The 27,595-nt window shown below is 44.1% G+C and overlaps 1 protein-coding gene across 2 annotated transcripts; it reads right to left on the reverse strand.

Annotated features, from left to right (window-relative positions):
* Positions 1-467: 467 nt before the first annotated feature.
* On the reverse strand, positions 468-27,595 carry OTUD4 (OTU deubiquitinase 4). Of its 2 annotated transcripts, none has more exons than XM_082237552.1 (21): positions 26,991-27,595; positions 24,176-24,259; positions 21,309-21,359; positions 20,588-20,634; positions 20,282-20,354; positions 19,162-19,243; positions 18,236-18,374; positions 17,490-17,547; positions 16,193-16,310; positions 15,944-16,008; positions 14,489-14,589; positions 12,296-12,420; positions 12,026-12,197; positions 11,274-11,439; positions 8,603-8,753; positions 7,886-7,941; positions 7,712-7,783; positions 6,530-6,668; positions 5,925-6,194; positions 4,394-4,434; positions 468-2,930 (listed from the first exon to the last, which is right to left on the reverse strand). In XM_082237552.1, exons 1-21 carry the CDS (start codon positions 27,174-27,176, stop codon positions 1,755-1,757), a joined length of 3,372 nt encoding a protein of 1,123 aa, XP_082093678.1. In that variant the 5' UTR covers positions 27,177-27,595; the 3' UTR covers positions 468-1,754. The 2 variants fall into 2 exon arrangements, with proteins under 2 accessions (XP_082093678.1, XP_082093679.1); XM_082237553.1 differs by lacking the exon at positions 26,991-27,595 and adding an exon at positions 25,713-25,736.

Raw genomic sequence — 27,595 nt, forward strand, 5'->3', positions numbered from 1 at the left:
TCTCTCCGTGCTCCTCCCAGCAGTCATTTCTCCTCTGGTCTCCAAGCACTGAAGTTATCTGCAAGGGATCCCACATAGCAGGGTTAATGTCGTCAGCCTTCATGTCACATTTGCAGGCTATAATACAGTTTGTCTGGCTACAGGCCTGCTGCCAGCTCCCCAAAGAGCACATCCTTGTGAATCCTGCCATCTTCCATTCTGACCAAGCCAATATAAACATCACTGAGACAGAAGTGCAAACATGTTGGGAATATGGGCTTGGCAGAGTACATCTTTGGGGGGAGGGGGGAGAAAATATGCTCTGCCAAGCCCAACTATTCCTGGGTATTTTTTAAACTAGGTATTAAGCTTTAGTTGCAAAATTGTTGCAAGCTAAACTTTACTCAGCTTCCTAGTCTACACTTGAGTTTCACTTACATCTAGTTATCAAGTAGATGTTTAAAAACCACTCGCACCATATAAAGAAATTCAGAAAAAACAAAACTTTTTTAATTATAGCATGCATCAGAAGGGTATCCATAAACAGTATCATTCAAGTCTCCTGATGGAAGTTATACAATCTCTTGGACACAAAATAGCAGTAGCCATCACCTTCTCCACTGATATACACACACAAATATACACAGTTCAACTTTACAGAGGAAAAAAATGGAGCACATATTTCAGTGCTTTGTAAGGCAAAATAAAGCAACCAGATTGAAAGTGTAATGTAAATTAGAAATCTCCCACTCAAAGATGGGTAACCAGGCTTTATATATTTTTTTATATATAGGCAGGAAGGAGGCTTTAAAAAAAGGAAAGAACAAACAATACAAACATTTCCACAATGTAAAGGGGCAGGCAAATGAGGCTTAACAGCAACTCACTGCCTAAGCCTTGCTTAAACAGAAAAGGGAAGCTTAGATCTAGCCCATGCATTTCTCACACAGCAAGTGTTTTAAGGATTTGTCAGTGCAAAAGTATCTTAAAAGTTCTGTTGTAACAGTTGCAAAACTATTTTGGAAATGTACTTTTGTCGAGGGTACATAGTTGGCATAGGCACCATTACAATCATACCAGTGTTAAGACTGCCTGGAAGAATTCACAACAACTTCCTACCAGTTTATACACTAGTATTCTTGATTGCTTTTTACAAGTACAAGAAATGCTTTATAAAATTAAAAAATATATACCCCTATCAGTAAGACACTATCAGCCACCTAGGACACACAAGGATAGTTGACTACCGTATGTGGCATCTTAACTGAAGCAAAACTCAACCTCACATGTTCAAGTTTCACAGATTTTTGAGATGAAAGGCCTTTGGATTGGAAGCACATCAAAGTCAACTGTCCAGGAAGCTACAAGTGTTTAGACCCAAGAGGCAGTATGCGAGGACATACATTCTATTTGGTTCAACATTCTTCACTGTCATCTGTCAAAATACTCAACTGCAGTAGGTTTCCATTGTAGCCACTTTTTTCTATTATAAATTCCAAAGAAAAAGTCCAAACACCAAACCTACCTTTCAATATTTTAAACACAACAGTTTATATAGTTTTCGGAATTTAAATAAACTCAACTAGCATTTATTTATTTTTAATTTCCAAAAGTTATTTAACCCTCGTGAGGTTATTCCCCCTGGGCCTCACATCACTCTTCAAAAATAGAAAAGGGATTTCTGCTCTTTAAAGAAAACAAAGAGGGGAAACCTTTGGGCACATTTCAGCTGTCAACATTCTCGTGCATGTTGAAGCCTTCCGGAAGAAGTGCTCTTAAGGCAACTGCTGCCCACGATAACCATCTCCCATGTTTGCCCTTCTTCTGTCATTCCGATATGGCCTTCCTCTATAATTGCGGTGATACTGAAAGCCATCATCTCTGCTTCTGCTATGCGCCCCCCGCCAGGTTTCTTCATTTCTTGAGTAATGGTATCCCCCCCGTCCAGGAGGGTAGCCCCATTCACCTCTAGGCCTTCTGCCACCTCCATAAGTTTGGTTATAAAACTGTTTTGACCGGCCACTCCTCAGCATATCACACACTTCATGCTCATCTTCAGAACTCTCTTCCCTTGGCCTTTGTACCCGACAATCCTCTAGGCCTGCACTGGCTTGGTCATTCTTCTCTTTATGGCTAAAAGAAGAGTTTTTTGATTCTCTTTTTGGCGTTGACACCACCTGTCTTCTGCTGTCCTGCATCTCTGTGGATGGGTTTTGGAGTGGAGACTCTGCTTGTGTGGCAGATGGCGCAGCAGGACAAGCCTGCTTCTCCCTAGGCACTCTGGTTGAGGTTTTATTCAGAACATTACAGTCACTCTTTGCAGTGGCTGCAGAGACAGGTGAGCCTTGGCTGCAGTTTTCACTCCTTGCCTTCTGAAACGACTCGGCGTATCCCGTCGCTGCAGCAAGGCCCTCCTTAGGCAAGCTGGCATCAGCTCTCTTGTCCACAGGAGGCACAACCACTTGTCTCACCCCAGAATTGTCAACATAGCCCTGAACAGGGTACCCATACCAAAGTTGAGAGTACACTGGTGCAACAGGAACAGGTCCTAGAAATTGATTCTGCCCAAACGGAGGTTGTGGGAACACGCTTTGGCCCCCGAAGGACTCGTCGTATTCAGCCGGAAGGCCTTGCCCTAGATTCTCAGACTCGACACAGACCAGTCCTTGGCTTTCAGGCACCTGAGCAGCCGGTATGAAGAGGGGCACAGATGGAGGCCGGGTGTCAGCCTGCGGACTTTGGCCATTCATTCCGACTTCATTCTGCCCAGGCAAGTGTCCGTCTATTCGGGCAGCTTCGTTTCCGTTCTGAGATAAAGAAACCTCTTGCATCCAAGGGTTGTGGGAATACACTGCCAGGGACACCTTCGGGTACATTCGGCAGGCTGTTAGGCAAGCCTGATGAAGAGGGTATAGATACGAGTGAGGGGCCCACATGGGGCAACTGTACGCCTGCAGAAACGCAAACAAGGAAAACTTGGATGAACCTTCACACGAAAAATCCTCGATCTAGTTTTTCAAGTTCTTGTTTTTCATGCCTAATGCAGTATGTTGGTTAACATCATCCAGTTACAGTTCTAATGTGCATAGGTTATTTTCCCTAATGCATGACACCTCAATGGCATATCATTACATTAACTCACATTACTAAGCTAAAGGTGTCCCCTTATAAAGTAGCCCCCACATATTGGCAAACCTTCCTAAATGGGGTTAAGGTTTTTCTTCTGGGTCTCCCAGAAGCACTCTTAATAGAACAGCAATAATTTTAACTATTTGTTAAGGTGACGGCCACACTATTACAATCCCCCCTCATACAGGGAGATTGTTGTGGTACAGCTGAGCAGAATAAATACTTGCTTCTTGGGACTACTTTACTATTTGCAACCAGCAGGTGGTGCAACAGGGTGCATTTGGATTTTATCCTACCTGATGATAGATTTTATGCAGCACATCTGTCCTGAAAGACTGCGGGTTGGTGAGATGTTAAAGCCTCTCTTTGCTAACTAGGAAGTTTTCCATCAACACAAGTTTTCATTTTCATCTGGACCAAGAAACTCTGGCCAACTATACTAGAAGAAGCTAGGATATGAAAGCCAACTTCAAATTATGGATTTCATCTCCTGCCTTGTTTCAAAGCTGTTAACCATAGTTCTCCAATTCGGACAATACAAAAAGTTCCGAGTTGTTAAAAGCAAATTGTCATTTGCTTGGCTACGCTATGAAGGGAGGGTTGAGGATTCAAGGGGCTGGGATGCATGTACAGCCAAATGGTGTGCTCTTATATTGATTTATTAAGCTGAGATGTGATCGGCTCAAATAAGACCACACTCTCAACACAGGCATAACCTGCCCCTAACAGTAGGCATGCTAGATGTGCAAAGTTAGTTCTAAACAGATAGTCTTTCCATTGTTTTACATTTCAATGAGACTTTTCCATGTTAATATAAGTTTAACATGTCCAAATGCCTTTGAGCATAAGCCAAATATAGTAATTACTCCACTATCTGCTCCATGAGCAGGTGGAGAAACCACAAGGAAGCCAAACCCCCAGCGCATACGGGCTGTATGTGTAACCTGACACCTTCCGTAAGTTTATGTGGTTACAACCCACCTACTTGTCACCAACCTACTTTTGACTTGTTTTAACAGTAAAGCACTTACGTTTTTACTATGAACCGCCTTGGGAGTCATTATGGCCAAAAGGCAAGCAATCAAGAAAGTAAAATACCCTTCAGAAAGATGAAAGGACTTGATGATTTTTTTAGTTGTTTCGGAGATGAGCTGTTCCAACTTCAAAACAACCAGAATCCTGAGGCATTCAATTTTTCTAAAACTGCTACTTCTTTGAAAAAGAAATCTGGGCTCATGCATATTTTGGTTCTGCAATACTAAAGTGGAAAATACAGATAACTTACCTTTACACCAAGGTTGAAGAAAAACCGGAGGGTATTTTTATCTGAGAAAAGGAAAAAGCAAAACAAATTCAAAGGGTTTCCCCCCAATTCGTGTGTGTGTGTGTGTGTCACTATTAGAACTGTGTTACCTCATCTAAAGCTTTTCATTTCTACTGATTCATAGCACAAACTGAGTTCTGAGAGAGAAGATAGTGACCACTTTGCTCCTCCTCTGCTCATGCTGTCGCTGCTGCTAACTCATGGTTTTGCTTAGTATTGTATCTGAAACTGGTCTTAAGGTTTTTTTCAATTTCAGGTGTACCACCAAATGTAGCCAAGGTATGTTCTACAGCATTCCACCTGTTTGTCTGTGGGAGATAAACCACGAACCAGACACTGGCTTAGTATTGCATGCAAAAGAGATTACTGTCTTGTAGTATGGCCTGGGAATCAACTCAAGGTTTAATGCCACACTTAAATAAAGGACTTGAATCTATGACATACAGAAGACTTGCAGTACTGACTAAGTGTATTGCTTACACATATTTTTAGGGAGGGTTACAAAACTTGACCAAATTAGGCAATGAGATGGAAGACAAGAAAGAACACTGCTCCAGAGGGCAGTAACCTCTATGAACTATTGACACATTTTTCATTCCGTTGATAATCTAGTGTACACCTATCCTTGCAAAGTAATATGGTGTTGAACAGCCACAGATTCCCTATAGACCTTTCAATCCTCATTGTTGCTCCCACGCACAATTTCCTACAAGCCCGTATGTTTCTTGAATGGCAAGCTTATCAACAGACCAGTCAAATTCCAATCCTGAGCACATTAAATTGGGAGTAAGCCTTGTTGGACACAGTGGGAGTAAGCACAACTAGAACTGCACGCTATAAGTCATATAGAAGCCAGAAATGAGGATGCAGCGTTATCTCTGTTGGCCAAACTCTTGAGTAAATCCACTGAGGGGGGATCTTCAACTATTCTTTACTCAGAGTAGACCTATTGAAATTAATGGTTGCGGTCCTTAATGGGTCTAATTGAGTAAAAACACAGGTGAATACCACCCGCTTAAATTTATGACATGACTAACTTTGGCCCATTAATTTCAACGGTCTACTCCAGGGCTGGCTCATACATGAGGCAGGGTGAAGCAGCCGCCTCAGGCAGAAGAAGCCTCAGGTGGCACCCCCCTGAGCACACCACAAACCCCACCACCTCTGCCACTGGTGGGGAAGCGAGATTCCGAGATCTTGCTGGAAATCAGCACTGCTTCTGTGGCGGCTGTGGTGCAGCAGCGGCAGGTGACACAGAACTTGCTTGATTCACCTCAAGTGGCAAAATGGGGCATGCTGCCTCTGGCCTACTCTCAGAGGAACTTAATTGATGCAAGGCTAGAAAGTTTCCTATATAATTCTATTTTTGGCTGCTTTAAGACAGCCGATGCTTGCTCCCCAAGTTACACTCACCCACCCCTAACCTAGATTTTGACCAAACTTAACAACAATATTCCCCTGGAGCTATGGTGATCAAGTTCCTTCCCCTTACCGTTGGGAAGATCCTCCCCTGTGCTGCACAAGGAGTAAGGTGGTGTAACGACTCGCTCCCCCTTTTCGTTTAGAGGGAATCCAGGGTAAAGTGGGTCCTGGTAAAGGTTCACGGTTTGAGGCACAGGCATTAGAGACTGGTTCACTGCTTGGAGAGATACTGGAATTCCAGTAACTGGACTGGAGGTCACATGGACTGGGGACAGAGAGGGATCTAGTCCAGTCACCGGCGTCGGCATCACTGAGGTCACTGGTATCTGAGGTGGAAGACCTAAGACACAAAGAGTGGAAAAACAAAAAAAAAAGAACACAGAAAATTGTCTAGATCTAGGTAAGAGTAACACCAAGAACAAATTAAAAAGTCAGTTTGTGGAACGAGATGTGGATTGATCAAGTGTAAAATACAGGGATTGTGGGATTACCGTAACAACCAGACACCCTGAGATCCGATAGGCAAAGTACTTAATGTTGATAATGTCTCTTAAAAAAATATCTAGTCTGTATTAGCAGTTTACATGACAGATTTTTAAGAACCATTTTATAGCAAGGTATGACATTAAAGGACCTCGTTCCTTTTGGGTGAGCAAGCTATTTATTTTTCCAAACCTGTTGGTCCATAGGTTGTTGGCTCATTTGGCCAAGCTGGCACAACGGCTGGCACAGAAGGCACTGGAGGAGGCAAATGCATCTCGTGAAAGGCCAAAGATGGAGGAGTCGTCACGCCTGGTATGTGTTCCTGGAAGCTCTGCAATACGAAGACACCACAGAGAAAACTTAGAAATGTTTCCAAATCAAATGCTCAACCAAGAGAAAAATTTAACTCAGTGGCAAAACTCAACATACCCTCCTTTCCAGGAATGAGCAGGTATCATAATAACTTTGAAGTCAGCTCAAAGGACATTTATTCAGAAGTCTCACCAAGTTAAACCAGTCTTACTTCCCTGTTAAGCGAACACAGGGCTGCAGCCCCAAAGTACAAACTCATACAAAATATAAACCAACTATTACTAATTTGTTTTTATTGTTATTATTATGTTGCCCATCTGATTGGGTTGCCCCAGCCACTCTGGGGAGCTCCCAACAAAAAATAGTAAAAACACGATACAACATCACACACTAAATACTTCCCGGAACAGCTTTCTATGACAGCTTTCTTACACAACTAGTTGTGCATGAGGACTGAGCCTTCTTGACCAAAGGCAGGAAAGATAGGTCTACGGCAAATAGACAATAGAAGACCCTACCGAACCCTACCCAGATGCTTCCAAGAACAGGCACTAGTAGGGCATGAAAGTCACCATCTTTCCCTGTTCATTCCTAGCATCTGGTGTTCACAGGTACACTGCTTCTGGACCCATTGGTTCCAATTAGCCATCATAGCACTCTGAGCTGACCAAGTCAGCTACACAGCATATGCGACTCCAGGTGGATTCAGTGAGCCGGTGAGCAGTTTTACAGTTACCAAGTGATGGGAATCAAGTGGCACTAGATCCGGTCTAAGATATCTATTATGTGGAGGGGCTCAGCATCCATTACTAAACCAGGTCAGAGTTTCCTTACTTAAGGCATTGCTCTCTTACTAATAGTGTGCACCCCAAACAAATCCTCATCCTGCTAAATCAGCTCTTCCCAAACGCTGTTTGTGGCGATTGTGCCCAAAGTTCCAACCAACCAGCACCCGGGAATACGAGGCATTCTGCTGTAATCTGAACCCACGATAGGAAGGAAAAGAGGAAGCTACGTTTGCCACCAAAAAGAGTGGTAGAATTTAAGCACAAAATCTCTTACTTGTTCCAAAAATGGGGATTGCGAATCCCCATGACCTGAGGGAGGCGATATTCGTGAAGCTTCTCCATGGTTCTGGAAGTCAAAATGGACATAACACAGTTGCTTTATAAGTTTTCGTTTTCTGAACGAGTTTTTGCAGTACACATCACAGCTCATCAAATTTTGAGTTATTACCTCAGATATTTTTGGCTCAAAATTCTGATCTATGAGGATCTGCCCAGGGTTAGATTCTGCAACAGGAAAATAAAAAGTACCGTTAATGAAGTCAATATATTATGATGCAGACTTCATGCTTTAGGTTCCCCAGATGTTATTGGAGTACAACTCCTATCATCCCTCCCCAGTGGTCAAGCTAGCTGTTGATGATGGATAGAGAAGGTTGCTACACTGTATCGCCATTTAAAATACCGTTCAGCTGCTTTTCCCAAAACTCGACAAGTGTTTAAAGCATGGGTAGGCAAATTAAGGCTTGGGGGCTGGATCCGGCCCTATCGCCTTCTAAATCTGTCCCGCGGACAGTCCTGGAATCAGCATGTTTTTACATGAGTAGAATGTGTCCTTTTATTTAAAATGCATCTCTGGGTTATTTGTGGGGCCTGCCTAGTGTTTTTACATGAGTAGAATGTGTCCTTTTATTTAAAATGCATCTCTGAGTTTTTTGTGGGGCATAAGAATTTGTTCATTTTTTCCCCAAAATATAGTCCAGCCCACCACATTGTCTGAGGGACAGTGGACCAGCCCCCTGCTGAAAAGTTTGCTGACCCATGGAAAATAATCCCCACCCTGACCCAAATGCCCTCATATTGCGTATCTTCCTTATTTCACAAAAGCTACAGAAGAGCTTCGACTAAGGATGTGTCAGTTTTAAACCCATTTTCCATTTTTTTATACCTTTTTCCTCTTTTGCTTCCATGTTTTTGCTTTTCCCCTTCTCTTCTTTCAAACTACTTCTTCTTCTTCCTCCTCCTCCATTAGATGCTCGGTGTTTTCTCCATCCAGTGTTATCAGTAGTTTGAGTAGCTACCTGAGACACTGCTGGGTTCTGAAAGAATTGAGGGTTTTTTAAAAACTAAGAACTAATGTGTGCCACATTTTTTATCAACAGGACCTGGTCATAACAGTCATAGCAGAGTCCTACCACCTGAAAAGACCTTGAACACTGCTCTCCTACTAGTACAGTGGTACCTTGGGTTAAGAAAATAATTCAGTTTGGAGGTCCGTTTTTAACCTGAGGTACCACTTTAGCTAATGGGGCCTCCAACTGCTGCCGCGCCGCCACCATGCAATTTCTGTTCTCATCCTGAAGTAAAGTTCTTAACCCGAGGTACTATTTCTGGGTTAGCGGAGTCCGTAACCTGAAGCGTCTGTAACCCAAAGTACCACTGTATAAGCTCTACTTAACTGAGTTCCTCATTGGTATAAGATGAAAATGCCCCTTGTCCTAGCCCCAATACATTATTTGTGTGAAGCCTCAATACATTAAAAGGGGAGGGGGAGACAAGTTCCTACAAAACAGTGATGCCTAATCTGTGACCCTCCCAATGTTGATGGACTTCGACTCCCAACAACCAGTCCCAAACATCACAGCCAATGATCAGGGATGGCAGCAGCTGTAGTTCCAAGAACATATGGAAAACTACACGTTACCCACCAATGAAAACTAACTGTGCTGAAGACTACAGCCTTAAAATTACAAATCTGATGCTTTAAAATGTAGGTTAAATTCCATTAAAAATGGGGTGGGTGGGAAGAGTAACCATCTCAAAAGTGGGAAACCCCCACACAAAGGACCTCCTTCGGTCACAGTTGCCTTTCTATCACCAGAAAATTCCAAAAACCACCACATCCTGGTCCTGTAAGCCAACTAAGCGATTTATACCATTATGAATGTATAACAGGTTCTCGGTAGCTGCTTAACTAGGAGACAAATCACAGTGGCCAAGATCCAAAAAGCCATTTTAGGTGCAGCCGGTGGGGTTGCTTTTTAAAAACAAAAAACCTTCCCCCACCATTGCAAAGCAGTTGCTCTCATTGCATCACAAATGGCTTTTGACCGCCCCCAGCCTCAATTCTAAAAGTGGCACCGTGGGAGCACCATGTATGAAATGGAAGTGTTTAAAATATATGTTCCATGATTTATTGTATTCTGTCCAGTATGAGGACAACATCTGGTAGCTTCCACAGATTATAACTGAAAACCTGGATTGTTGTTATATTTTATGACACTCTTCTGTCCTTCTCATTTGGGGGTGGAAGAGATGAGGGAGAGGAAGAACAGTTTCAGCAGAATAGAATGCCAGAGGAATGATGGCTAATATCTTGCTGGCTTACGGTAGTTACAAAGCCCTAACCTCCCTAACCTCCAGTACTACTAATAACCCCACACTATTCCATGAATCTAAGGGACGTGGGTGGCGTTGTGGGTTAAATCAGAGAGCCTAGGACTTGCCGATCAGAAGGTTGGCGGTTCGAATACCCGCAACGGGTGAGCTCCCGTTGTTCGGTCCCTGCTCCTGCCAACCTAGCAGTTTGAAAGCACGTCAAAGTGCAAGTAGATAAATATGTACCGATCTGGTGGGAAGATAAACGGTGTTTCCGTGCGCTGCTCTGGTTCGCCAGAAGTGGCTTAGTCATGCTGGCCACATGACCCGGAAGCTGTACGCTGGTTCCCTCAGCCAATAAAGCGAGATGAGCGCCGCAACCCCAGAGTTGGCCACGACTGGACCTAAAGGTCAGGGGTCCCTTTACCTTTACCTATTCCACGAATCCGCCCCCCCCCCCCCGGCTAAACTCCTTAATTAAAGAAAGAAACAGAAGCAGACAGGCCCAGTTCCAGATTTCCTAAGCAAACTGCCCTTGGTGGGGGTCTCCAGTGATATTGAGAGCACCCACTCTGTGGGTGCCCACCCACCAGTAGTTGGCGGGCAGGTTACTACCATGAGCGTATACTCACCAGTGTGAGAGTACAGTGTCAGGAGACCTGGGTTCCATCCCCCACTTGGCCACAAAGCTCACTGGGTGACCTCGGGCCTGCCTCTCAGCCTAACCTACCTCACAGAGTTGTTGTGGAGATTACGTGAGGAGCATGTTTTATCATGTTTTATGACTTGTGTGTGCCCAGTTTTGTAGCAGAAAAATTGAACAGAATACAAACAAATCCACCCATGTTAAATTATGCTTCCTCGCCTCTGATGTGTTTGTCTTGTGGGTGGCATCTTTAATACTTTGGCTTTAGTCCACCCATGTGTGCTAGGCAGGAACATAAATCTACTTGGCACCACTGTTACCCAGAACCTCTCTTATTCTAGAAGCAAAACGTTCCACAGTGTTGGTTCTTCTGGTTGGGTATTTTCGGTGGGGGGTGGGGATTATTGCACTGTGTCTCTTCTGTTATGATACCACTATATCTACACCATCCTTAAAAACTGTCATAAAAAGATATACCAGGTTAACGCTGTAGGGGTGAGAAGAGAAGCAGCACTGATTTTGCAACTCATTTTCATCATTCACTGAGCAAGGAAACAGTGCGCTCCAAGAAGCATTCTGTGTCCTGCACACGTACCGAAAGCGCAGGAAAGGCAACTTCATCCCAGAACTGAATCTCATAAAGTGAATGCGTTTCCTCTATGGCCTCTCTCTCCCGGCGCTCCTCTGGAGAAAGGCCAAAGTAGTTACAATCTCTGCTGTTCGTATACTCCAAGTCTTCTGTTCTCTCACGGCCTGCCCTTCTGAAGAGGGGAAGAAATGGTTTACAGCCACTTAAACAGTTTAAATAGCTCCTTTTCCAAAAGGACATCAGGTATAATACCCGCTCCCATAATTATTCAAATGCTCAGTTGAGTTTGATTTAGAAAATACAATTAAGGTACTGTACACCTCATGAGACGCAATGGCTAAATGACTTTTTTTTTTTTAAGAGGGAGGGAAGCGACTGCCAGGTTATGGGTTCATCCACACTAACCTTTCCCACACCACCAATCTAAAGCCTCACCCCACTGGAACAAACTCACCCATATTCAAAGATTGGCAGACTGTTAACTGCCTCAGGACCAATGTTCACACCTCTGCTAGGACTGAGGGGCACATCTATCTCTTGGGGGGAAACTCACAGGTCATCACAATAGTTATTGCTATAAAAGCACTCCTCTCAAGATCAGAAATCTGACAATGAGAGGAAGCTTCTGAGCAGGAAGCAGCCCTATATTAGAATATTCATGAACGTTCGGAAGTTGTGGTCCCTAAATTATTAAAAGCACCAAGAATAAAATACCAAGCCCTCCAAATTAAGAGGTTTTAGTAACAGGTTGAATTCACCTTAATGCCTGAGAGGGATTTCTGCCTGGAGTGCTGTGTTCAGGAGAGGTTTGCTGGAAATAAATCCCAGGGCAGGACATGTGATGCTGCCTCGTGCCATGCAGTCGAGGAGGTAGCCCTGATGCGTTTTTCATTGCCTTGTTTGAATTCTTTGACCCTCTGAAGTCTCCATCTGAAACAACAAGAGTTTGCCGGATTTATCACAGGCAGGCTGCTTGGCAAAAAAAAAAAAAAAGTCTGTACAATATGCAAAAGCGGAAGGAAACCTACCAAAATGACTAAACTGCCCATGGGGTGAAATTGGCTTTTTTATCTTCTTCCCTGGCACAGTGTTCCAGCTTTCCAGAGGAGCTGCTTGTGGGATTGGCTTAAGGTTCTTCAGGAGTACGGAATGCCTACAGGGGAGAAGAGAAGGCAATCACCAATGCTATGGCACTGTGTGCTGCAACTCAAAAAAAAAACCCCAACAGCATAGCTCAGAATGGTTTACAATAAATATATATTACCAAGAGCTCCTGCTCACCAACCCCAACTACCACCTCCCTTTACACCTCACCCCAACCCTCCATTCCCTCATCGCTCCTGTGTCCCTCCATTCCTGCTCAATTCAAACCTTTGCCATTGTTTAAAACTGCCATTTAAAAAACTGCCTTCATTTTTGATCCCCTCCCATGCCCTGACTTCACACAAATCCTCCAATGGGGACTGTGTATCGACAATTCTTACGTTTATATTTCACACAGGAAGAAACACTGAAGAACAAGACATACAATAAAATACGAACAGGCAATATTTAAAGGCAGTCGTTTTCCAACATTAAACTTCTAAAGCCACTATCAGCTCATTCCAGCCAGATGCTGGAAAGCCTAGTGGTCCACCAGGCCATGATCTACTAACTCCTTATAAAACTAAGAGATTTCTTTCCAAGCAGGGACAGGGAGAACCTGTGGCGTCTGTTGCTGGGCTACAAATCCCTACATCCGTAGCCACTGGCCATGTTGGCGGATGGGAGTTGGAGTCCAGAAACATCTTGATGCTCACGGGTTCCCCACCCCTGCCTTTAAAGGATGTAGAAGCTGAAGACTGTGTCCAATACCAGCTATTTAGGTTAGCCTCCAACAGGAGCCTGTCATCCCAGCATCAGCAAGTTCTGGCTCCGGCCAAGCTCTGAAGCATTTTGAGCAATCGTGTTTCTTTGAAGCAAGCAAGAAACAGTCTACATAACTAATTCCCACTCCCTCCTTCCAAGACCATGTTTCATTTCCCCAAGCAGTTACCCAAACAGAAAATGTTTTCCCAAAAAAACACACCATCATCTACGCCTATCACTTTCTGTATGGAAGAAACATAGCAGTGCCTCCAATGAAGCATTTGCCTTAGATGAAAGCACTTCATCTCACATGACGTGGGCCACTCAATTTTCACCAATTCTCCCTTAGCCATTTATGCCTTACAGCTACCTTCCCCTTCCCTCAGCCCGCGGTTGGAGGAGCTTTTGGAAGAGAACAGGATGTGGCCTGGGGGTCTGCAGTACGGGGTGGGGAACGGATGAAAGTCAGTTGCACAACTCAATTATGAGAATTTCCCAGAAAATGCTGACATGCATTATAAAAATGGAACTAAAACAGCATATTTCTCCAAACATTGTAAGTGCCATTGCTAATGTTACCACCTTAAAGGTAAAAGGTAAAGGGACCCCTGGCCATTAGGTCAAGTCGTGGGCGATTCTGGGGTTGCGGCACTCATCTCGCTTTATTGGCCAAGGGAGCTGGCGTACAGCTTCCTGGTCATGTGGCCAGCATGACTAAGCCGCTTCTGGCGAACCAGAGCAGAGCACTGAAATGCATTTACCTTCCCGGTGCAGCGGTACCTATTTATTTATTTGCACTTTGATGTGCTTTCGAACTGCTAGGTTGGCAGGAGCAGGGACCGAGCAACAGGAGCTCACCCCGTCGCGGGGATTCAAACCGCCGACCTTCTGATTGGCAAGTCCTAGGCTCTGTGATTTAACCCACAGCGCCACCCATGTCCTTCTTACCATTTTATGCAGTTGTATTTACAGACACCGTTGCCACAGCGCTTGGGCTCACTTCCAAAAGCATCTTAGGACAAGGATGGGGAACCAGTTGTGTCTGGATTACAACTCCCATTATCCCCATCTACTGGCCATGCTGGCTGGGAATGATGGGAGTTGGAGTCCCGCACCGTCTGGAGGGCCACAGCTTCCCCACCACCTCATGAGGAAATAAAATAGAAACACAGTTTGGAGCTGGTTTGTAGTATTGCCTTTGCTCCTTTTGGTGGAAGTCAGGCAGACACAAAGCCTGCAAAAATACCTGCAGATTTTGGAGACTGATTCAAAAGAATCTTGTATTGACTAGTGCACCTACTGTCATTTTTTGCGCCTATGTCACCAGTCACCAAGATGTCTGACTAGGCAGAAAATGACATTGTTTCACTTACTTGGCACCAAGCTCTTCCACAAAAACAACAACTGGCCCGTTTGGAGACTGGACTTCTTGGATGTGAGCATTATAGAATCTTCCACTTTGGTCTAAACGCACCTATGGAGTAATGAAGAGGAAAGGAAATGTTTCTGTAAAATAATGTCTCTCCTCCTGAACCACTGTGCCAGTGTCAAGTAGAAGCAGTACTGATAGATGCCAAGAAGAGAGAAGTTACTTAATACAGTTTGAGAGATCCTGGAATCTTTCACAAAGCAGATCCATAGATCTCCTATTGGGACCACATAAGGAATAACACTGCTTTCCCTTTTGTTGTCACATCAGCAGCCCCACACAAATTCCCGCCATCAACTCACCTATCTACATCCCTCACAATCCAATCCTACTACAGCCAGGGGCAAAGATTTAACTGGTCTGGAAGCAAAACTCAGATGAGCCACAATCCCTACCTGGACTATACATTTAGAGCAGCATCCTACCACATTAAACAGTAATGGCTTCCCCCAAAGAATCCTGGGAAGTAAAGGTTGTTATGGGTCCCGAGAGTCATTAGGAGACTACTATCCCCCTCACAGAAACACAGTATGGTTTAACAGATAATCCCTCCACCCAGGGAACTCTGGAAATTGTAGCTCTGTGAAGGGAATAGGGATCGTCTAACAACTCTCAGGACCCTTAAACTACGCTTCCCATGATTTTATTTTTGGGAAGCCACGACTGTTTAAAGTGGCATGATACTTTTTATAGATTTATAGTGCAGATGGGACCACAACCAGCACAGGTACTACACATTCTCCACCTTATGGACTTCTTTGCCTGGCATTTTAATATTCAAAACCACATCCAAGACAAAACACTGTTTCCTGCTGATACCTGGAAGTTCTGCGAGATGCAGAAAGGAGAATTATGGAGGTAGTAATTCTGTTTAGGAGAACAGAACCCTTGTTACCGTAATCCCAGGAGTGGGGGAACTGGATCTGACAGGATGGATTCTTATCTCGCATCAACCTGTGAAAACTAACCTTGACTTGGGGGGAGGGCTGTTTACTAGGCATCAAAATGACATCGGGTGACACAATTTCCTTTGCCTGTAGCAGGCAAAAGCACCGCGCTGACTGTCATCAAGTGCAACGCTTGGTGGTGTGATCGCTGGCACTTTCAAAAAGGACCAGCATTTAGAAGCAGAGTGGGAAGAGAAGGAGGAGGATGAACTATAGGAAGGATTGCCACCTTTTTGTTCTAGAGAGATTCTGGGCCTTTCATTTCAGCAGCTTCCCTCAGAACTGAATCTCTATGCCAGGGGAGGAGCCCAGTTTGATTTCAGCCTTGCATTTCTGCTTTTAAAGGCACAAAACTTCTATCAAGAAAAGAAGTGGCAACCCCACAGTGGCACACAAAACTGAGGAAAGAAATGGTAGTTAAGCGGAGTTGGTTCACATTCAACGTCACCTACTTTGCATTTATCGCCAACGGAATACTGCATGCCAGCAGCAATAGAGAAATCTTGCTTTTGCTGATCTGCAAGCACAAAATGAAAACACGTCATTATACACTAGCAGGTGAGCACAGAATAATGCTTGATGCTCTTCTTGCACCAAGAAACTGATTTCTTTTTTAAAAAAATTTTTTTGAAGTTTTTTATTTATACAACAAGAAAAACAAACAAAAAACACAGAAACTGATTTCAAACTACGGAGCTCACCTCGTTTTGACTGCTGCCAGGCTTCATATTCAATATTTTGGTAGACTGATGGATTCAGTGACCTAAGAACGCCTCTAGGCAAGGAAAGGGAGTTGGATCTTCCACGTTTGTGAAGCTGCTGTGTAATAGAAATAAAGAAGAATTTAATAAAAAATACATTAAAAAATTAAGGAAGAATATCCATTGCAACGACGGAATATTTGTCTTTACGTATTTCTTTATATAAAAGCATTCATACCACTTAATATTTCAAAAATCTCTATTTTTTTGCACAGATATGAACAAGCTTGGGCAGAAATGCAAGTATTGTTTGCAACACAGTAAGACCACAACTTACATTCCAGGATCACTAAAGCCAAAATCATATATAGCCAAAACACATTGGGTGCAATGGCGGGTAGGATTTCTAAAGCCTTTTTTCCTGGACAGTCACTCCCTTTCTGCTCCTCGTTCATTCATTTAGCCAAGTGTGTAAAGCAGAATGTGCATAAGTTAAATACGTATAGGTTACAGGCTTACTGTAACAGATAGCAGAAAATCCATTGTAATAAATCAAATAAAGTAGCCTGATACATCTCTGATTCACAGAGCAAAGCTTACCAAGGCCTTAATACATAAAACACTGTTTAGCAACCAGAATACATTCCCCCCCCCCATTTTTTCTTACCAGATGTTTAAGGGTCAGACTAAAGGAATGACCTATATTTTTCCTCAAAGGCAAACAAAAGGTATTATCAGAGAATTTGCATTCCACCAAAAATAAATGCAATTTGCAGCACAAGCCTGTGTTTACTCGGACGCAAGTAGTGAGGTGTTCAGTGAGGCTTGCTTCCTAACGCAGAGGTCACTCACCTTTGTGGGGGTCTGAGGAAACATTTGCAAACTGGAACAAACTGTTGTGGTCACAACTCATGCAATGAAACCTAATCTACTGGCTGCAGAAAAAAATGATGCTTTTTTCAAGCCTACTTTCATGGGGAAGGAAAACTACATGACACCATGAAAGATCTCTGTGGGCACATGTGCGCCCACAATAGTTGTGTTGGTAACCCTACACTAAATAGTTAAGTGCATGTGGGAGTACAGCCTTAGCAATGTGAACTATGGCGGTGCACTCATTAGCGTCAGTGCACTGAAATTTCTCTTGCGTACACCTTATGCCAGCTAGCATTCCCTGGATGAAATTAAGTCAAGCTCCTAAACACCAATGGTAATATCCTCAGCTACATTGACACAGAGACCCAGAACCTTATAGGTAACTGAGAGAAATTAAAGAACAAAAATTAAAGCAATATACCTGTTTGCCTTCAGGTGGCTTCAATCCATTGGTATGATTGGCTGCAGCAGTTTCACTTCTGTGAGGAGCAAAGGTATAGAAAAGCTTTTTTTGCAACAGCAACAAACTCCGTATTTTTGTTTTGACACTATCACCCAGCTTTGTAAATAAGTTCACAAACATTACTAACATATAGATTTTTTTGCTAGCCTGCTAAGAGGCTAAAACCAGGGAAACATAGGCTGCTAAATAAATCTGCCTTCTATCAAGTGCACCGGGGACAAAGGAAGCCCACTTCATGTCCCAGTCTAGCAAAGAGAAAGCCAAGCCACTTACTCTCTGGGATAGAACTCCTGGCCACCTATGGCTGCCAGGTAAGGTGTTAAATATTTTGCCCTTATGAAAGCAGCAAACATCAATTGAATATGGCAAGACAATCCATTCCAGACTCGCTGGCATTAGTAGGACTAATTTATTTTAAATGTAAGTATTCTGGTTTGACCAGGCTGCTGAAATCAGACTTGCAAGCAACCATTCAGCAAGCATCCAGTTGTTGTTTTTAAAGGAATACAGATTCTGTAAAAGTTTGAATTTTTTATGTCTTCTGAGCAGACACAGAGGAAGAACCAGGTGTTGCTACTAATTTTTTGCTTTGTTTTTTAGAAACACTGTATTTTTAAAAAATTAAAAATCCCTGTATCAGGCATCAAACATCTCAGCCAACATGATACTCCCTGTGCTTTTTAACACTGAATTTGTAGACTTACTCCATGTCTCCGTCCTCTGAATCAGACGCTTCACTGTTTCCGTCAGCATCCTTAGTCACTTCAGGGGGGCTGAGTTCTTTTAAGATTTTACTCACATCGACGCCAAACACTTTCTCGTACAGCATTTCATACAGAATAGCTAATCAGGGCAACAAAACAGCGTTTGTCAGGTTTAAACAATCGTAAACAGTTCTACATGCGACATCATTTTACAGAGCTTTAATTACATGTTGAAATTAAGCATCAAGGATACTATCTGAGAGGTATTGATGCTGCCAATGTGTCCTGCAGACTTCTTCAAGGGAGTTAAGCAATCTGGGAAAGTAGCCCAAACTCAGCTGATTAATGAGTCAAGGGCTGTGTTTGGATAACCACATTTGGCATGAGCAGGCAACAATTATTCTTCGGTTTGTGTGTACTTTTGGAGAAATACTACAATTCACTTTCTGGGTAAAACTTCAGCATATCTATACAGCTTCCAGTTCCTAAGCAGGAAAAGGCCATTCTTGGTTTCAACAAAAAGATTTATAACAAAAATGCCAGATTGTATTCCAGATGCAAGAATAACTGCTCTGATCTGGAGAGTCCCTTCCATCGGCAGAAAACACAGTTTTTCATCAAATGCTCAAAACTCCTCTCAGTCCATTCCACTGCCTCTTATTTATTATATTTATATTCCTCCTTGCTTCCAACATGGAACTCAAGGTGACATACATGAATTCCCATGTGGTCTCCCCATCCAAACCTACTTACTTTCCACAAGTTGGCCACCTTCAAACCAAAACAAGACACAGAAAGTTGTGCCTTCAAACCATGCTGCAATTTTAAGGCAAGTAAGCACTGGAAATGGATGTCTCCAAGGAACATGGGAACATGAAGCTTCAGCTGGGTCTGCCAAGGCTCACCATCAAAATATCAGTACTTACACTGGCAAAGAGCAGCATTGACCGTGTATTCTACCGGATAGACAATATCGTAGTGGCTTCCACTGGTGAAACACAGCAATACCTAAGAGGAAGCAGAAGAATAATATTGAAACAGTACAATCAGAAACCAACACACTGACCAAAAACCAAATCAACAAATACCTCCGCAAAGCAATTTTAAAGAAACATTTAGCAAGTAGAACTGTTTCAAGACTCTATACTTAACTAGCTGAATACTGTCTATGTTTCCTGGATATACTCAAGCAGTAGAAGAAACCCAACAGAAGTGTGTTGACTTGAATTTTATTAGGCTCAGATATGTAGACAATCCAGGATAAGAATTTTTAGAATATTGATAGCAGGTTTGTTGGGTGGGGTGGAGAATTCAGATTGGGACTCTGATATCAGAGGAGGAGGGTTAACACTCTTCCCCTGCCTCAAACATCACATCCCCAAGCCAAGATTTCAGCCATAGGCACAGGGCTGCTTTTTTTAAAAAATGCAATTGTTATTAAGCTTCAGAACAAACACAAAAAAGAAACAGAACAAAAAAATCCTCACTGCTACTGCACAATACTTGTAAGTTGCCTCCCCAGTATGGGAAATAGCATTAAGACTAGGAAAAGTGACAGGGGGGAGGAGTTTCCTCTCCAGCCCTGATTCAAATCCGACATAGAAGCTGTTGATATTTATTTTCAAGATGCAGGAGAAACTAACAACACAACGTTTTAGTCTGGCTTCAAGACCCTAAGCTAAGCAAGCTTAACCCAAGCCAAGCATGTACAGTAGTACCTCAGGTTACAAACACCACAGGTTACAAACTCCGCAAACCCAGAAGTAGTACCTCAGGTTACAAACTTTGCCCCAGGATGAGAACGGAAATTGCGCAGCAGCAGCAGGAGGCTCCATTAGCAAAAGGTTAAGAACGGTTTCGGGTTAAGAACAGACCTCCGGCATGAATTAAGTTTGTAACCTGAGGTACCACTGTATTGTTATAATGCTGTACTCTTGCTTTGGGCTCAGAGGTAGCATGCCATTATCCCTACATGGCAAAACATGGCACACCAGCTCTGCCCTAACTATAGCGCTGCAAGTTTGCAAATACTAGCACTTCTCTTACCTTGTCAGGATAGCCATTTTCAGTTACATGCGAAGGAGTAGAATTTGGTTCCTGATATATTATGAAGTCTTTTCTAAAAGAATATGCAAAGGAGAGAAATGTATTAATAACAGATTTTAAAATAAAATTAACAGTACAATATCATTAACAGTACAATCATCCACATCCAAACAGTCCCAGAACCATATATATCCACTAAGAAAATGGCAACATCAATTGTTGCCAAATTCTTGAACAATAATTCTTCACAGTAGCCAAATGTCTGCTTTGATTCATACTGAAGGAAAACGTAGAAGTATTTCTTACCTGTACATAAGAGAAAGGGCACTTATTTCCACTTGTCCGACCCATTCCTATATCAAAGGGGGGGGGGAATATTACAATGAAAAACCATCACTGAGGAAGAATACTTTTTACATCAAGTTAGAACCCAAGCCCACCAAGAGCTTATTCTCCACAAGCCCAGTGGAAAGGCACCAAGTTGCTCAAGAACACACATCAAGTTACCAGCAACAGACTAACATTTTCAAAGTTTCATCGCACCTCGACTAATGTGCATTTGCTGCAGCTCATCAGAATTATATTTAGGGATATTAAATGAAAATTTAAAAGTCATTTCAATTAGGAAATGCGTATTTAAAAATTTGAATAATGGATGATTGTCAGAGAGGTTGAAGGAAGTCTAAAAGAGAAAATATGTGATAAATTTAGATTGGACACTATAAATGTATATTGGAAATTTTAATTTAAAAATTAATTTAAAAAAAACCAAAATGTGTGTTCCTCCACCATCAATATGGGGTAATGCGTACTGTTATTATCCCTTTTGCAAATTCCACAAACACGCATATGGACTCAAATCATTTTTTAAGCAGGGCTTGTGAAGAGCACATCACATGTAACACCAAGACACATGAAAAGCTTGTGAACACTTCAGGATTAATATTTAGGGAAAACAGATGAGCCAGCTGCAGTCAAGTAGTGTGCTTTACATCACACACTGCATACTTAATCCAACAACACATACCTGAGGGTTTTCAAGACTCTTCAGGTATTCTTCAAATGGTCCCTCTATAAACTGTAAAATATTAACAATGAAAAGAATTTGTTAGCGGCATTGTGGTGAAACAGCTTCGACAGAATTCCAGAAAAAGTTCAGCTCTGTCTGGAAACCCACTATGTGATCTGAAAGCCTTTCCAGAGCAGGGGACCCTCAGAGGCCCAGGGACTCTTAATCTCAGGGTCAGCGGTTCGAGCCCCACATTGGTATTGCAGGGGGTTGGACTAGATGACCCTTTGGTCCCTTTCCAATTGTATGATTCTGTGACTGAATGCAACCCGCAAGGTTTGCTGATTCAGCCTTCACGATTCTCTGGTCTGTAACCATCCTCGGGTGCTTTTATCCAGCTGAAAAGTGTCCTTTAACTGTGATAATCCCTCTTGCTGCCCTAGACAGGTGTGTTCACATGTCCTATGTGTATAGAAACCTCTGCCTTCTGCATGGCTAGAATGTAGCCTGCCATACAAAAGTAAAAGTCACAGTCATTGTTCCACACAGTTTCTGCCAACCATTGGCACGCAGCTGCTAAAACGTTAAGGCCTTCAAGCTAAAAATAGGTTCCCCACCTGCTGCTCAAGTCTCAGATTTAAGGGAGAAGGAAAATGCACTCTGCACCTGCTCAGAGGAACTTCATATGTTCCAGGGTTAAATTGCTGGGATTAAAAACAGGTGTCAGAGCTGAGCCCTGGTACAAATTCAACTCTGTGTATCAAAAACAAAGCCTTCAATAACTTCACTGTTTTTATTTATCATTTACTGCATGTCTCTCCCACCTTTCCTCCCAGGAGCTCAAGGCGGCATACAGTTATTCTTTTCCCTATTTCAGGCATGTCCAAAGTCTGTTTCAGGGGCCTAATCCAGCCCGCTGGACAGTTTAATCTGGTCCATGGCAGTTTATTTCCTGGGGTAAAGTCCCCAAAAAAGCTCAACAACTTCAGTCCTTAAAAAAGGTCAACAACAATCAAATCTGGCCCTCTTTGAAAAAAGTTTGGACACCACTGCCCTATTTTATCCTCACAACCACCCTGTGAGGGAGTTAGGCTGGGAGCGTGTGACTGGTCCAAGATTACCCAGTGAGTTTCTGGGCTGAGTATTTGAACCCTGGTCTCCCAGGCCCTAGTCCAACAACACTCTAACCACTGTTGTTATCCCTAATGTAATGCAGTCCTGCCTGGCAAATAGCCTACCCTCAGCAAATTACTCATAAATAAAGGCTGCAACAATCGCAATTTTGTACAAAAGGTTATGTCGATTCTTCTTCTCCAACATAACACTTAATCAGCCACAGACAAAAACAGTCTACTATTCAATTCCAAATGTAAGAAATAATAAGCCTAGAACAGTTCACATAGGCAAAACAACCCCAGCCACACAATCTGCATGGAAGACACAACAGATGTTAAAAGTGATCTGACGCATCCCAGAGTGGCCATCTCCACTATTGAAGCAACTTGAGAAAGTATTGCCAAGGCCACGGGAATCACAGCAAACTCTTCCTGGCAGCATCTGAGGATACACCAGGCCACGCACTGCTTCCTCCTCCACAAGAATACAGATGTGAAAATCCCCAAGGCAGCTCAGGCCACACTGCATGCAGGAACCATGGGCCCTCTTTGAGGAAGCTCCCAAGCTTTGAGCTTGGGACTGATGAGTATCTAAGAGATGCATCCAGATGACAAGCTTCTGGCAGGTGTGCCAAAGTAAGCAGGTTCACAATACAAATCTGACTCTTGCAACATTAGGAAGATACACATCATACAGTTAAAATATGCATATCTATGAGTGTACATACATGTGTACTGCTTTTGTTCATAACAAAGTAATTGACAATAACTGGAGAAAATGCAGCTACTCTGTTAAGAATGCATGCAAGCAATCTAATGCAAGCAGCAGCTGACAGGAATGCTGGTTTCACGGTATTTGGACACCCCCTCAGAACAAGTTCCAGTGCCCTGGGAAAAAAAAGCTGACTCAGATGAAGTATCTACAAAAGCCATACCTATACAGTGGTACCTCGGTTTAAGAACAGCCCTGTTTACAAATGATTCGGTTTATGAACTCCACAAAACCGAAAGTAGTGTCCCGGTTTGTAAACTTTACCTTGGTCTAAGAACGGAATCCGAACGATGGAAGGGCACCGTCGGTGGGAGGCCTCATTAGGGAAAGCGCGCCTCAGTTTAAGAACGGTTTCGGTTTAAGAACCGACTTCCAGAATGGATTAAGTTCATAAACCGAGGTACCACAACAGCCCTGTAAGGTAAATTAGGCTGAGAAGAAGTGACTTGCCCAAAAATCATCCGGTGAGCTTCATGACGGAGTGGTGATTTGCACCCTGATCTCCAAGGTCCTAGTCTAATACTCTGACCACTACACCACACTGCATTTATTTAGAGCACTTATTAATTTACTATGTTCATTTATCTCTTCCCATTGTGGAACTCAAGGCAAAGTACAAGGGGGTTTCCCTGGCTGCGTCTCCTCCAGGCACTGACCAGATTCAGACCCGCTTAGCTTGCATTAAGAGATGACTGCATCATGTGTCTTCAGCCCATGTCCTGCAACCATAAACCATCTGATCAAAGCAAAACAAAGTTGCCCTTAGCCAGAGTGTGTTGGAAGGAGCGTAGACCCAGGGAAAGTGGGAAAGGAAACGGTTGTTTACACCAACCTTCGCTAACCTGGCACCCTCCATTTTGGACTACAACCCTCATCAGCCCAAGCCAACATTTTATTTTATTTTTTGTCAACCTGGCGTAAACCCACAAAGCAGAGCCGTGAGAAACAGCACTGCCCCTGATAAGACACCCTGCACAATGAAAACATTGCTTGCTTACCGCTTCAAAATGCTCTCTGTTGTTGCGCAGGAAGTGTATACAAGCCATCCTAATGTCCAGATGTTGAGCCTGGGAATGGAAAACCTAGAGGAGTCAGATAAAAACAACAACAACAAAGTGTTTAATGAACTGGTACCAATGAACAGACACATTACTGAGTTTCAAACTTGCATAGGCTCATGCACGCAAATGTAAGGAGTCAAAAAGCTGCTGCCTTAGTAGTAAAGGCAAAATAAAAGACAAATATACAGCAAAAACTGAGGCCTGATCTGCACATGTGGAATCTGAAGTGGAAGAGTAGACCGCCCAAATTTTAATTGGGGCAAGTATGGCACTCTGTGAAAAGTGTGTCCATGCTTTTCCTTAGTTATGTGGGTTTTATTTCTCAGGTTTAGGGAGAGACTGAAAATGGTATTTCCCACATGAACACACCCCTGCAGTCTGAAAGACGTAAGAGATGTAGCTATAATCCCTTGCTGCTCCATCTCACTTTGACAACTATGACTGCCTCAGTGTCCTACCAGTTCCCTCAGTTGGAACGGGCAAAGAAGGGCACAAAAAGGGAGCCTCACCACCCTCAATCAAGTCCAGCTGAGCAATAGCTTCTCCCAGATCACAGCTTTAAGAGTGGAGAGAAGAGTTCAGAAAAAATATTTTAAGAATGTTATGTTATGTGACGTTGCTCAATTCAATCTTTTTACATGGTTTTATATTGTGGTATATAGCTGAACCCCCCCCCCCATCCTCAAAAAGCATTGAAAAGCATTAGTAAATGTAAAGGACCCCTGACAGTTCAGTCCAGTCGCAGACGACTCTGGGGTTGCAGCGCTCATCTCGCTTTACTGGCAGAGGGAGGCCACGTTTGTCCACAGACAGTTTTTCTGGGTCATGTGGCCAGCCTGACTAAGCCGCTTCTGGCGAAACCAGAGCAGTGCACGGAAACGCCATTTACCTTCCCATCAGAGCGGTACCTACCGGTATTTATCTACTTGCACTTTGACGTGCTTTTGAACTGCTGGGCTGGCAGGAGCTGGGACCAAACAACGGGATTTGAACCGCCAACCTTCCGACCAGCAAGCCCAAGGCTCAGTGGTTTACACCACAGCGCCACCCACGTTCAGTGAAAAGCATTAAAAATGCTCAATTAACTGAGGTTCTGATTCCCCCAGCAGAAGCCTGCCCCCCGCCTATAATGTTCCCTTTTTGAGGGGGGGATTTTTACCCATGATCTCCCAAAAAAAGCTCAATAAATCCCCCCCCAAAAGTGAGTCAATAGGCAGGAGGGATGGTCCAGCACAGAAACAGAGCAGCCTGCCTTGGGCAGCAAACCCTCCTTGCTGCCCAATACAGAAATACAACTCCCTTCCCTCTGCCAGCCTTTTTCGTGGGCTTATTTTACAAAGCTATTTAGTGCTTCAGAGGAGGCTTCAAATCACTGCACACATATTATGCTGTCCTTACAACAATCCTGCGAAGTAGTTCAGTTCTGTCCTTCTTCCCATACTGGGGAGGGGAAGAAAGAGACAGAGACACTCACCTGATTCCTAATTAATTCACAACATCTGGGGACCCACAGGTGGAGAAAGGCTGCTCAGGAGTTCTTAATTCACTCAGCTGCTCCCTGACAACCCTGATAAGCCAACCCAGCAGGCTTGCGTCACCTTAAAAGGACTAATGAAATTGTTACGGCATAAAACATCTGCTGAAATGGACTTCACAAAAGCTTAGGCTATAAATTATATTGCCAGCCTTTTCAAGGTGCCACAAGACTTTTTGTTGCAACAATCTAACTCGGAAATTATGGTGTGTGTTTAAAAAAAAACAAACGTGTTCTCAGAAGTGATTCAGTTATAAGCATCAGGAATCAATCTGACAATACAGCCCAACCCTGTGCCCCCCCCCCCGTCGCCCCACAACTGCCCCTAGAAGTATTACTAAGCACAAGCTAAGTCCCCTACATTCAGCTTTGGGAAGGTGCAGAGTCATTATAGCGACAGGAAGCTGACCTAATTTCAAAGCAGCCCTGGGGGTGTTTTGCACTCTGCAAGCCAGACAGCGTTGCACCCATTTCCCCCAGGCCGAATGCCATATTCCAGTCTGGACATAAATGATCCACGAGTCGGCTGAGCCGCAACAGAAATAAAGCAGACCAGAGGCAAGGCGTTTTGCGTTTTCAGGCTACGCACTTAAGGAGGCCGAAGTTTAACTCCCCCCCCCCCTTTCACCATGGTATATAAATAATATACAAGCATCCCATCAAGCATATACAAAAGGAAGGATAAATATCGTGTTTCCTTTCGTTTACCGGCAGATTTTAAATAGCAGTCTACAAAATTGGGAGCTGGGAACATAATAAACATGGGAGGTGCAACCGAAACAACTTGTCGGAAGGTGACCAAAGAGCTGGGGAGGAAAGAAAATCGTTTCTCTCGAAACTAAAAAAAGGCAACTAGCAAATCTCTCTCTCAACAGTGCAACAAGTTCGCGGAGGGCGCTGAACTCCGCTTTCCACACATAGATTCTTTTTCCCGGACGGGTTCCTTTCCTTGGGCGGCTGCGCCCCTAACCGCTCGCGTTTGGCCCTGGAGACCGCGCAGCCCAGATCCGCAAAAAACTTCCACCAACTCGTTTCCCCCGGCTTTCTCCGCCGCCTGAAGCCAGAGACAGCCGACGCGCGCCGGCAGGTCAAAGTCCTCCTTCCCAGGGGATTCTAGCTGGACCTCGTAGAAGAGGGAGAGAGACCCTCTCCCCGAACAAAGCCGCCTCTCACGACCCTCGCGCCCTCCGCTTGCAAAGGGAGACCTTGCGCACTCACCTGCTCCGCCACGGCTCGGAAGAGGCATGACCCGTCCTTCGCCACTCGCTTGCGGTACAACCCCTGAGATCGCAGGCAGGCGTCCATGGAGGAATCCGGCGGGGCCTCCGCGCCGGAGCCCGGGGGGCTCTGCTCCTCGCCACCTGGCTTCTCTTCTGCAGCAGCCGTAGCAGCCGTCGCCTCCATGTTTATTTATTGCTCCGGGGGTTGCAGGGAAATCGCGGCTTTAGCCCCACATGCTGCAGGAGAAAGCGGGAGAGATGCACCTCGAGCCCCTCGCTCCAAGGGCGGCTGGCGGCGCAGCGGGAACCGGACTCCCGTTCGCAGGTCTCCTGCGAGGCGCACCGCATGCACCGGGCGGCGGCAGCGTCTGCCGCTTCTTGCTCGGCCTTCCCGCCGGAGTTTCCTTGGCTTCAAGCCCGGCGCGGAGAACTTGCGCGCTCCTCCTGCTGCCCCGCTTGGGAAGGCGGCTCTCGCCCGCTCCCTTTACGCATCACTGGGCTCCCGGAGCGGAAACAAAAGAGAAACGAAACATGTGGCGCTTTCCCTCCCTGAAACGGGCAGCCCTGAAGTTTGTTTTCACTTTCAGAGCCAGACCGACACCC

Source organism: Podarcis vaucheri (genome assembly GCF_965113315.1).
Source record: "Podarcis vaucheri genome assembly, chromosome: 9".
In the NCBI taxonomy this organism is placed as follows: Eukaryota; Metazoa; Chordata; class Lepidosauria; order Squamata; family Lacertidae; genus Podarcis; species Podarcis vaucheri.